This window comes from Anastrepha ludens, chromosome 5, assembly GCF_028408465.1.
Source record: "Anastrepha ludens isolate Willacy chromosome 5, idAnaLude1.1, whole genome shotgun sequence".
In the NCBI taxonomy this organism is placed as follows: Eukaryota; Metazoa; Arthropoda; class Insecta; order Diptera; family Tephritidae; genus Anastrepha; species Anastrepha ludens.
In genome coordinates, this window is record NC_071501.1 from 78,561,058 (window position 1) to 78,574,765 (window position 13,708).

At 38.2% G+C, this 13,708-nt stretch overlaps 1 protein-coding gene across 1 annotated transcript in view; it reads right to left on the bottom strand.

Moving 5' to 3' along the window:
* Positions 1–13,708, bottom strand: part of LOC128863707 (uncharacterized) — a 156,289-nt gene that overhangs the window by 57,378 nt on the left and 85,203 nt on the right. The window contains exon 3 of the mRNA XM_054102991.1: positions 2,925–3,133. Coding sequence (XP_053958966.1) covers positions 2,925–3,133 — 209 coding nt within the window. The remainder of the gene's footprint in view (positions 1–2,924; positions 3,134–13,708) is intronic.

The window sequence follows — 13,708 nt, forward strand, 5'->3', positions numbered from 1 at the left end:
GCAAAGCGAATGGGTTTGGTGGTGAACGAGGACAAAACGAAGTACCTCCTGTCTTCAAACAAACAGTCGGCGCACCCACGTCACTGTGGACAGTTATAATTTCGAGGTTGTAAAAGACTTCGTGTATTTAGGAACCAGCATTAACACCGATAACAATGTCAGCCTTGAAATCCAACGTAGAATCTCTCTTGCCAACAAGTGCTACTTTGGACTAAGTAGGCAACTGAGCAGTAAAGTCCTCTCTCGACGAACAAAACTAACACTCTACAAGACTCTCATCATGCCCGTCCTGACGCTTTGATGCAATTCTTGTTTGGGATTACTTTGCCTAACTCATCAGAATGAAATGAATAATACTAAGAGTTGGTATTCGAAGCTATTCAAAAGACCTTTGTAATATTTAGCAATTCTTGAATTGGTTTCAAATTATGGTGGTGTCAAAATGAGACCTTGAAGAACTTAGAATATTATTGTCAGCTTGTTTTGTAAATGTTGTGCATGAGTAGACCTCAAATGGGAACAGTTTTAAGTCATAGCAAATACTTTTGCCTAATCAGACAGAAGTGAGAATATTTGTGCAGCCAGAGATTTACAGAGAAACCTGCCTGAAACCTGATATACCTGGAGCATCTTCTCCAGTACATCACAATCGTCCTCTTCGACTAAGGAGTGGACTCTTTATTAAACAGCGGCTGATCTGATCAACCTAAGCATAAGCATTTTAGCCATGTAGCAAGTGCACAAAATTAAAAAAAAAAAAAATTCAACATCCCTAAGAAAAAACAATATACAAATTTATTTGAAACATATTTTTGTACAATATTTTAGCTACTTCACAAAGAGGTTAATTTAATTCTAGTTTAGAGAAAATTCAACTTTTTTTGCATTTTCCCTTTTGTTTTTAATAAATACTTGACATCTCAAGAATATTTTGTCAAGTCGATCGGAGCAAAATTGCTGAAGTAAAGAGTATTTGGGCGTCTGCTACTCCATGTTGGATTTCCGTACCGCTCGACTTTAAAGCGCTTTTCAGCAGTTTGTTGTTCTTTAAGTTCGTGTATGTAATAAATGCTTGATTTTGGAAATCGGTTACTGAAATTGAAAGGTGAAAGTCGGTGTGTTGGCTTTCAATTGTTACGAAAATTCTAAAAATCTAAAAAGGTGCTCCCAGATACCTGGAGAAATATGTAGTTTGACAAATGCTCTGTCTTTTATGCGTTTTCCGGAGAAATAAGTTGTGCAATTTCTGTCCGAGTCTGATGCTGAGGAGCGGGTGGAAGTCCGAGGGATGCTGAGGAGCTGGTGGGAGTCCTTCAAAGACCAATTCAGTCCCCTTTCTAAGAAGTTCATAATCATTGTGTTCCTGTGCAGAGAAATGGTATCAGCACACCCAAAATATTTGATCTCCTGCTTACAGGAGATTAGATCTACAAAATGGCGTAGTCAGAGCCTTTATCGCGGCTTAACTATTGGAAAAAAATGTTACTATCTCTATCGCTTCCATGTTCCCTAAGCATTTTACATACCCGCAGGATTACAAAGACTGATGCCTGAAAAGCATTAGCAGTATTCTGCAATTTTAACGATGTAGAAAAATTTCCTGATTTAGAGAAAATCCCACCGACTGTCGATTCCATGTCGGAGCCGTCAGTGAAGACCAAGGTACCAGGTGTGGGTTGTTTTGACGGTTGGTAGTGCCAGCCTATCAGGGGGAGTAGTAGCCGTGGAGGCATCAGACGCCTGCTGGCGGGAGCAACACGTGGCCACATACCGTGTGGACCACTCCCTGTGTGTCTTAAGGCCTGAACAGGTCTTAAGGTGGCTCCACCCGTTGCACTTGTTACACCTAACCGAGGTGAAGTTCGGGTGAAGCCGTTTATGGCAGACGCACCAATAGAATACCTCTGGCCCAGGGTTGGATTCGATTTCAGCCCTGAGGAGAAGCATTTGGAGCAGGATTGCTGCGAGGATTTGCTCCTGTGACGTAAGGGGTGGGGTGATATGGAGTTCACTAGACAAGGCTAGTATACTGGGGCGGCATGAGAAGGTGCTCCGCACGACCCTCACCACCTCTTAACATGCCCCCTAAAACGGACTCATCTAACAACCCTCTCCCTCTGAACCCAACCTGTCGAAACAGTATGTTTCCTGGGCCTACCCCTAGATGAGCTAGACGAAGACGACGCGTGATATGCCCTACACTGACAGGGCTACCATTACTGTTAAAACAACAACAACAACAACCAAGGTACCAGCGTCGGTGCAGATTTTCCCCTCGTTCCAATCCTGCCTACTTGGAAAGATTGCACTGGCAAGTACAAACTCCTCAAACTCCAGTTTGCGAATAGAAGGATATGTGCTAAGTTCAGAGAAATGCGGTATTAGCCGCCCAAAAATGCTACCTAGTCCCTTGAGAGATTGCCTCCAGAGGCCAACCTCATTTAACCTGATTACACTTTCAGCAGCGATGGAAATAACGTAAACGTCGTAAGTGCAAAGCGACATTCATGACAGCACTGGGGAAAGTTCTTTATGCTCCGGTAATACCAATACATGCAGTCCTTTCTTTTGAATTCTAACTTTTTTGGCGGCGCTTTCTGAAATTCCTCACACTCACTCAATTTTCAATATTTTGCAATGAAAATTTGGAAAAATGTTATTTAAATACTACTTTTTTAAATGGAAATTGCCCGAAGAATCTGTGTCGCTGAAAACTTTTTTTTAAAACATGACTTTTACCCCTAATAAAGCACGAAGATTATCGGAAGTTTCGGATACCGCACGAACTTTCTTAGACAACTGGTACCTTGCATGCCTCTTTACTAAAAAATCTTAGCATGCAAAATTTCTAGCCCTTCAGCGATTTTTTTAGTGGTCAAGTGCAGCAAAAGAAAAATTCAATAAAAACACAGTCGCATACTTACATCAACATCAACACCCGGTAGTGGAAACACCTGTCCAGGTGGCATATCCCGCGGTACGTAGCGATAAAATTCAAAACCGTCTTTATACCACTTAACTGAGTATAGTGATTCGCCATCCAAATCGTATTTGCAACCCAGCACAGCATCCTCATGCCGCATGATATGCTTCGGTATACGCACTTCCGTCATCGATAAACTGAAGCTGATATCTATAAAAATACAAAAACACAAATAGAAAATCGTTAAAAAAACACCATAAAATTCAAATATGGAATGGCAAGCGACAAAAAACAGAAAGAAAGCAAAAAATAGTCGGCGCATAAAAGCAGAGATATAAAAAAATAACGGTGTTTGGCCACAGCAAACATGAAGTGGTTGTGTAACGAATACAATAACAAAAAACGTCAGCTGAAGTACAAATCGAAATACAACAACAGGGAAAATCACAAATCGTGCACGACATAAAAACTGCGGCACACTCAAAACAACACTGAAGGATGTAACGGGAACACTCGCAATGGATTACCAGTTCAATAAAAGTCACTCGGCTGCCAGTTGTGATTTTCGTTTTATGATTTTTTTTTTGTTTTTGTTGTTAGGCTCTAAGCGCTTTGCTTTTGGCTTTTGATATTTGCATTTTTTAGGACTATTGTTTTCATGGCTGACAAGCCTAGCGACCACTGCAGACTGCAACCACTGTACTGCCGGTTTGTAGTGCGCCGTTAAGATTCTGATTTCATGGAATAATTCAATTTTTGATTCATACACGTTTGAGAGCGAAATAAGTATTCCGGCGCTGTGGTCAGGAATAGTGGCGGAATATTGTTTTTTTTAGCGGCTCAAATGTATTTAGTCCACACTGAATTGTGAGGGAGAACAAAAAAGTTGTATAAAACTATAGGCTGAGATTTATATTAGTAAAAAATATATTTCTATTTAAGGTGAAATGTTTTTAGGCAATATTTTTATTTTGCTGTAAACTCTTTAATTTTTTTCTCTAGCAGCTTTGCGAGTATTCTCCGCGGAGAAAGTTCAAAACAGAGCAGCTACAATCCAACGGGCGTTCCTGCATTAAAACTCGTGAGCGACATTCCCTTTGCTGAGAACGAAAGGTTTTAAAGAGCAATGAAATTCGAACTTTTTTTTTTTTTGTTTTTTTTTTTCAGTGTGAATAATTCGTTTGTGAATTTTAGTAAAGAAAAGAAACTAGAGAGCAGCTGCTAAACTAAGTAAAGTTCCAAATATTCTTACACTAAATGGCAATAGAGTAAAATAATTTTACTCGTGTCGAATATTTCCATAATATTCGCGAGCAGGAATAGATAGAGTATTCTTTGTAAAATTGTTTCTCATCATCTTTCCAATTCTTCAACAAATTAAAAAAATTCAGGTAGAGATAAAATTGAAAATTTAAACTATAATTTTTGGCAACATTGTGACAAAAGACTTTGGATAATAACTTCAAGATCGGTTGGGTTCTAACTGTAATAATTGGAGTAGTGCTACTTTTTATGAGATAGCATCACGTTCTGTCTCATAAGAGCTGCAACAATAACAACACCACGCATTCTGTCAGTAAAATGTTGACAATCTGATGGGCAGCATCAGCTAATCGAGCACCGCATAAAAACTTTTACTAGATACTTAGCAAAAATGGAAAGAAAGAGGAAATATTAGTTTTTATATAATAAATACTGCCTGAAAGTTTAATATGGTCTATTTATTGGATTTATATAAAAATTAGGTTCAACTGAAACGAAGTTCTTGGTCTAAGTTTTCGTAAAAACGTTCGACGTGAAAGAACACCTGCAATATTGTGGCAGCTAATCAGCTGAGTGTCAGCAACAGGCCATCAAAAAGTAATAGAGTTGCAATACTGCTGCAATTATTGAGTGCGGCGAACACACCCATCATCTCAATCGCCATAGGTTTTTTTTCATTTTGTTGCGGAAAATTTAGAGACAGTTGCTTTTTTGGCAAAAAATTATGTTCAGTGAGAAAGCTCATTTTTGACTGAATGGCTTCGTTAGTGAAAATTATTGATTTGTTAAAAACGAAATTTAATGAAAGCATTACCTCTCGATTTGGTCCTTCTAACTGGCCGGCTAAATCATATAACTTCACACCACTCGATTATTTTTTGTGGGATATGTTAAGTGGGATATGTTAAGTCTTTAATGTACGCTAGGGAGGTCAATCCAGACATACCGTTATTATTTAAGTCCACAAAAACACCGGGATTAACTATCAAAAATGTCGGGATTTTCGGGATTTGTATCTTTTTATATTCTTATGAGATACCTATTGATGTACGCTAAGGACGTTAATACCAAAATATCCTAAAATCCCGAAACTAATTATCAGCAATCCCGGAATTTTTGGGATTTGCATATTTGAATATTTTTCGATACATGGAAGTAAGCTAGGGGCTTTTTAAATCTTAGTATTTTTAAGCATCTTGGGATTATGAAGCAAATGAAATTTAGCTAGAAGAAACGCATTTTATAGTAAAAAACCTGCATTGACTTAATTTTTATATCAAACTTTTGAACGTTTTTTTTTTAATTTAGTTGGTCGAAAATAAAAATATGTAAGTCACCGTACTGATTCCGGAATCCCGCGATTTTAGTAACGAGATCCCGAAAATCCCGTCATCATAAAAATCGAAAAACTTGTCATCCCTGTGTACGCTAGCAAGCCAGCTACAAGTGTTGAGCAGAAAGCCAACATTGACTGGGTTGTAGTAGAAATATGACCAGATTTTCTCGAAAATGGCCCTCAAAATTTTACCGATAGATTGCAGTTCGTTAGGAAAGTTGGAGGTGGTAAATGTTCGAAATCATATCCAAATACAAGTACAATAGAGTATACACTGAATTTCAAAATAAAAATTATTTCCCGCATTAAATAAGTCATATTGTGTTTCGTTTTTCATTTAAAATTCACTTCCTCTTAAAAAGAAATAATAAATAGACAGTTTTATGGCATCGAATAGCATAGCTATTTGAATGTCCAATAAGAGCGAGAAAACTCTGCCTGTATATCTTCACTTTAATGTGAGTGTAATCGAGTAGTATTTACTTTTACTTCGTATTCCTGGCCTAAATAATGAAACTATAGGAAGGAACTATCGAATCGCTAAGTTCTAGTAGTGGCTCCGTGTCTGGCGTTTTATTCTCATTACTCTCGTTTGGGAATCACTGCAATAAATGGAACCCAGCCGTTTGGCTTGCGATTCCCTTCACTTCTTTTAATTTACACATGCTAAGTTTAGACATCCTCAATCCAATCATTTTTTCTATTGCTTCTATTTTTACGTAATTTACTGTAAAATTGTGTACACACATTTTCGATATTTAAAAATTCCTACTCAGTCTTTCGAACTCCAACATCCTTCTTCTGTTTCGCTTTGACCACTCACACTGCTAATAGCAAAGAGATCTAGAGTCGTTAAAAAGGTTTTATAGATAGCTAGTTAATCAAGGATGGTAGCTTAAGCGTTCTTAATGGACACTTGTGAGAGTAACTTTGCCTCTCACGTCATCGGCAGAAAAATTCTGTACCTTCTTTTCACACGCATTCTTACGCTAGGCCAAGCAGTTAGACGCATCGAACAGTGGGGTTGCGTTCATTTTTTCTTATAACACCACCGCAATTTCTTTTTTTTTCGTATACGAGCCGTGTAGAGTGACGTCAGCAGATCTGCTAATTCCTTCAAATTCGCTTAGCAGTCTTATGTTGATCACTCCTTCTGAACTCTTTTTATCATGGTAATTATTACACTAGTTATTACATTAGTAACATAAAAGATAGCTATACTTCAAGCAGATCAATATTGTATCAAATACGAGACTCGCTCTGCAAAGTCAACCATCTCTGGAAAGCTGAGAATAATGGACTGATAGATTATATGCCGCAAAACAGGTCAATGCCAAAAAATTTGGTAGTTCGTAGCTTCGATTTTGATGCAATTTGGTAGAGCTGCTTTACTAAACAGTAACTAGCATGAATTGGTTGAAATATTGAGTGGCTGCCGAGATAGAAGGCTTCAAAGATTTGAATTCGCGGAAATATGTTTTCGTCCAAATAATTGTTGTTCCGAAGGAATACAAAATAAATATTTACAACAGGAATTTTCCTGCACTTTTTTATTAACCCCGGTTTGTCGCTAGGCAAATACAAACAAATGCGGTCGCAACCGGGTAAAAATTACCACATAATACAATAGGTATATAGGTACATATATAATTAATTAAATATTTATTTTACGTAGGGGGCGCGTCTTTTGTTTCTATGCAGAAAGGTACTTGAAGCGACCGGTCACGATATTTTGTAGAAAAAGAGTTAGAAGTGGTTTTATTACCTCTGTGGTATTTTTTACCCGGTAATGCCGGGTTAAAAAAAAATGTAGAAAGAAATGTAGCGGCAAAAAATGAAGGGCTTTCTTCATCGCATCGTGACGGGTGATGAGAAATGGATTCGTTGTAGCAATCACAAGAAAATAAAGTCGTGGGGACTGCCCGGTCTTTCTTCAACGTCGTCGCGGAATATTCACGCTGCGAAGTTTATGCTATGTATTTGGTGGAACCTAGTTGGTGTTATTTATTATGAACTGTTAAAACCAAACGAAATCAGCACTGGGGATCGGTATCGACTTCAATTGATGCGACTGACCCGAGCTCTGTGCGAGAGGCGGCCGCAATACGCGGAGAGGCATGAAAAAGTGACTCTACGGCATGACAGCGCTGGGCCTCTCGTTGACAAACCCGTTTAAACCTACCTGGAAACATTGAAATGGAAAATCCTACCACACCCAGATATTGCGCCGTCCGATTATCACCTATTCCGATCGATGGCACATGGTTTAGCTGGCCAGCAGTTCCATTCATATGAAAACATCAGAAAATGGTTTAATCCATGGATAGCCTCAAAAGATGAACAGTTTTACCGCGAGGGTATACAAGATTTACCAGGAAGATGGGAAGAAGTAGTAGCCAGCGATGGGCAATACTTTCAATGATTCACTTCTAACCATTTTTTTAGAAAAAATTTGTATTTTCATCAAAAAAGAAAAAAACGAGAACTTAGTTGCACACCTAATATTAGATTTTTTTTTTTGTTTTTTTTTATTCTACTTCTTATTAAACTCAAGTCTTTGAAAAACCTAATTTTGAGAAAAAGTTGAAGACCATTTCAAAAATTCTTGAATCGCTGTTTCAGGAATTTCTGCACACCGCCCCGATAGGCCTTCACGATATTTTGTAGAAAAAGAGTTAGAAGTGGTTTTATTACCTCTGTGGTATTTTTTACCCGGTAATGCCGGGTTAAAAAAAAATGTAGAAAGAAAAGTTTTTTTAATTATTTTTTTTCTTTTTTAATTTCGATAATTTTTTTAATTGTGAAAAAATTATAGCTTAGTACTTTACCTCTAAAATAAAGTCTAACTTTTTTAAAGGAGGACACATTTCATGTATGAATTTTGATCTTGAAAGCACTTTTCCGTCACAGCGCGGTGTAATCAAATAATTTACAGTTGCTAGGTTTAGTGTTGTAAATTTACATTAATCAGAGAGAGAAATTATGAGCGGGAGAACATAAAAGAAAAATATCACACGCATGGGGAGCCCATACACGAGGATGAGAGATTAATAGGTTTGGCAGCCGAAGCAACATTTTATGAATATCTTCGGCTGGCCCGTCATCGGAAACACGGCAGCAGAGTTCTACTCTCTCAATTCACACGTATTTTCACATTCGTCCAATCAGTCGTTGTTTAGAATGCAACGAAGTAATATTAGTGGAGACTCTGTTGATTTCTTTCCTAAGCAAACCAAACCAAAGGTTTACATCAGCTAATGAGCTGATTACTTCGAAATCTCTGAGAGCCGGTTAACGGTCTTATGTAGGCCACGCCCCTTAACTAAGGCGTTTTTCAATAGGTGCGCTTCAACTTTTTTCTGATAGGGAGGGCGAACGACGCAGTATTTCTTATTTTTCGCTTGTCATTTGTAAACTTCATTAATATACATTTTATAATGGAACGCTACACACTTGAGCAACGATTGCAAATCATTGAATTTTATTATAAAAATGCGTGTTCTGTTAAGAAAGTTTAAAGTCGAAAACTCATCTTCAGTGATGAAGCTCACTTTTGGCTCAATGGCTTTGTCAACAAGCAAACTATGCATCACTGGGCAGAAAGCAATCCACACGTGATTCATGAGGCACCGTTGCATCCCGAAAAAATCACTGTTTGGTGCGGTTTACATGCCGGCGGCGTAATTGGCCCATATTTTTTCGTTGACGAGAACGATCGCCACGTTACTGTGAATGGAAATCGATACCGCGACATGATAAACGATTATTTTTGGCCGCAATTGAATGGTATGGACTTAGACGACATGTGGTTTCAACAGGATGGGGCCACAAGTCACACAGCACACGCTACAATTGATTTGTTGAAGATTAAGTTCGATGAGCGCATTATTTCCAGAAATGGACCGGTCGAATGGCCGCCGCGCTCGTGTGATTTGACGCCTCTAGACTATTTTCTTTGGGGTTATGTGAAGTCATTGGTCTACAGTAACAAGCCGGCGACGATTTGTGAGCTCAGAGCCAATATTGAACGCGAAATTGCTGGAATTTCGGCCGATTTATGCAAAAGAGTGGTCGAAAATTGGGTTCAACGATTGGACTTCGTAAAACGTGCACGCGGTGGTCATGCAAAAGAAATCGAATTTCATACTTAAATGTATATGTTCAAACTCGATAATAAAAAAAAATTAGTTAAAAAAGTCAAACCGTTTGTGTTTTATTCAAAAAAAAAGTTAAAGCGCTCTTACTGAAAAACGCTTTATGTGCATGGTGGAGGCCCTTCAAACCTGTTGTTATAAAGCCAATGATTTGTTTATTTTTTTCCTGGGATTTGTTGTTTCGAACTTCAAAGCAAGGTATTTCTTTGCTGTTGTCTCGTGTGTTTGTTTACATTTTGATTGAAATTTTGGCACACATACTAACAGATTGCAAAAACAAAATACATATAAATGTGTTGCTGCTTCAGTGGCTTCACCTTGTTTGACTTCGCCCTAGCCACACATCACAAAGAGCATTTTTATGCAAGCCGGGCTGGGAAAACAAAAAATCAAAAAGTAAAAAAAATGTCTTTGCCATTTTAAGGGGCAGATAATTAGTGAAACCTTTTTCTCAAAAAATTAATATTTCAAGAGGTTGCAAACAGAGATTTTCGACCTGTTTTCTAATTCCTGGCTGCGCGACAGATAAATGGAACCATCTAATGACAGACTCATTTTATGAGAAACTTTTTAACCACTAGATAATGAGTTAAAAGAAAATAATAGGTTGCATTTTTATTTCATATTTAATATCATAGAAGCCTCCAGTCATCGTTGATATACCTACGAGCTACCAAAAATTGCAATTTCCTCGTACCTAAAAACATACTAGAACTCTTTTGTGGCAGCTCAAAAATGAATAACTCTTTTCTTCTATCGTTTTAGCCAAATGCTTTTAAAGCGAAGATAAATGAGTAGAAAAATCTATTTAAAGCAACAATAGTTTAGTAAAAGCAACAAAAACTAAATTGTTTAAGCTGTGTGCAGTGACCTCAATATGGAATGACACGAGTGCAATAAGTACTTAAGAAACCTTGGAATAAAATCAGTAGAGGGCAAATAGAATAGAAAAAGAAAAGAACAATGACAACAAAACAAAAGCCCACTCAAGTGTTTTATGCTGAGGCAAGCAACCCACCAAGGACTTTGTAAGAAAAAAACGAAAGTTATTTAAGGCACAAATAACTATGAGCAACAACAATAAAATAATAGCAATGGCAATGAACAACAAAGAGCTAAATAAATAGAAGAAATAATATCAACAAAAGAAAAAGAACAAAAAACAACAAACACAAGGGTAAGAACCACCAAAAGGCGAACTTAAAACCACAACCGAAAAGAAATCGCATTGCAATGACAATGCAATGTCACAATTGAACAACTCAAAACAACAAGAACAAAAATAAAAGAACAAAAAAAAAGTAAGCAAAAACAAAGTAAGAAAAAAACATTGAATGAAATAACTGAATAACAGCAAAAGTGGAATTGCTCGTAGGGAATAGTTGAATGCACTTGAGTTGTTCGCTGTAGAATTTTCGTATAAAACAAACTAACTTCAACAATGCACAACGAAATAGCAGCAGCAACAACAAAAACGCTCTATACGTACAACAACTAAACTGAAGCATCACAAACTCGGAACGAACTCAGATAAATAAACCCTAAAGTGCAACGACGACAAAGTTTGCTTGGCTTGGTTTGGCTTAGCTTGGCGCTGATGATAGAATTGCATTGCGCAGCCAAAATGTCAAACAACAGCCATGGCATGCGACTGCACTGCCAAGGGGCTATCGGTTGCTGGAGAGCTGACGTAGCGTTACGCAATGGCAATTGCAAGAAATTTGGATATACAAATAGTTGTATATCCATCGAATCTATTCACCCAGCGCTTTCATCATCAACATGCCGCCATTTTATTTCGCTTTCTTTTGTTTTTTTTACTTTTCTGCGAAAATATTATTTTATATACATATTGCGCGGAACTTTAGTATATTAGATTTTCGCGAAATGAAGAGGCAAAGTCAAAGATTCTTTGTTTACTAAACTATTGGCTTTGCAAAACATAACATTATTTCTGAGTTCTATTGATTTTTCAGCAAGACAGCTAGACAACGAGGTCTTGTCAATGGAACTAAAGATCCGATTAACACTTTGTATTTGTGTGACAAGGCGTTTTTAAGTGCAAAATTTTTCATAATAATGGTTGACTTGAGAAGATGAAATTTTGTGAATATTATTTCGCTTGGGCGCTAGAGCTCCGGAGCTTCAGAGTGATGAAGCTTTATTGCTTTGTATACTATTTTAAAAACCATTTGGCTCCAGAACGTTCAAAACCCTTTGGACGCAGAAAGGTCTGAGGACTCCATTCCATTCAATTTCCAAACTCGTAGCCATGTTTACCGTTCATTGGACGCACACATGCAGAAAATCTAAGTTTACTATTTAATCATCATTGCAGAAGCTGTGGGGACCTCTCACAGAAGGACACTGTTGGGTATTTTCTGTGTGAATAGCCGCGCTTGGCAGCTAGACTAAAGGTCACTAAGTGGGGGTCCTTTCTTTGGCAGACTAGGGCCATGTTCCAACGCAAGTCCCATCATTACACCAAAAGTTCTGGTTGGATATCTGCCCGTTGGAGTTCTCATAATAGTACCAAAGCGGTGGATTAGCGGCACTACCTGGATAGTGACAGTCTGATACCTCAACCATTCTACCTAGCGCTAGTGCACAGGTTCGATTCTACTGGTATGAAACACCAAATGATAAAAAAATATTTGTGCCACGAAAAACTCCTCATAAAGAAGCGCCATCTGCCGCGCGGATTCGACTTAAAATTGTAGGTATCTTCATTTGTAGCACAACATCAACATACACATAACAAATAGGAGGAGGAGCCTGGCCAAACACGCAAAGATGGTGTAGATGTCTATTAAAAAAATATATATATTTCGATAGGTTAGGTTAGGTTAAAGCGGTTGTCCACTGTTGGGCACACCCAGGCCCATAACATATTGTGATGCCGCGTGGAGAGCCTGCTCTGTATGCCTGTAAACGTATGCTTGGAAGAAGATGGAGTCTTCAACGTGAGTAAACTTTGTGTTTGTATAAGGCGGTTATACGCCCAATTTTAACATATGAATCGCTAGTTTGGTGCAAGGCTCTTGGAATAATTTACAAATTACTTGGTAGAATACAAAAACAAGCCTGTGCAATAATGGTCGATGCAATCAGAGCATGTCCTAGGGAGGCTTTTAATACACTGACAAATGTGATTCCGATAAGTCTGCATATCGAGAGGATGGCAGTCATGGGTGCAATTCTGTTAAATAAAGCGGTCGCTGGAAAGAAAAAACGTATGATCATGCCAGTGTATTACCATATTGCGAAAAGCTCGGTACACCTCTGAGATGACTGACTACATCTCCACAACGGCGACATTCTCTGCTACTCTCTTTCCATCTCAGAAGGAATGGATTAAAGAATTCTCACTAAACAACTTCGACAGGTATAATATATAGCAGGCATATAGGTTTTACGTCTTTCTAATGCCTTCAGTGTTTTTCAAGCGGAAGTATTGGCAATTGAGGAAGCTTGTAGGTTACTTATCGCAGACTTCTCTTTTAAGTGCAATATTGCAATTCATTCGGATAGGTGCCAGGTGCAATCTCAGCAATGGATTCGGCTGTAACCACCTCTAAACTGATGGAACAAAGGAGGAAAAGCCTTAGCATATTGACTGAAAATCATAAAAATACATACCTTAATCTGGGTCCCGGGACAGTGGAACATTGAAGATAAAAAAAGGGAAATGAACAGGCAAGAAGGGGATCTGTAATGAATAACGTTCTTGCAGAATCGGGGTGTAGTCAAGAATGCAATTTCCTTAAAATACCTCCGATTCGGCGACTATAGATGGAAAGACCAGACGACATGCAAAATTAGCTGGACGTAATGGTCCAACTACAACCTCAAACAAACGTCAACATTGACCAATATGAAACGAAGGAATGCTTGTAGACTCACAGCAGTGATAACTGGCTTTTGGTCCATAGGAGAGCAAGCAGCGAAATTGGGCACCGCTTGCAATATGCACCGCCTTAGTTGTAATCAACCGGAGAAAAAGTAAACTATCTTCCAATTAATGTGTGAATG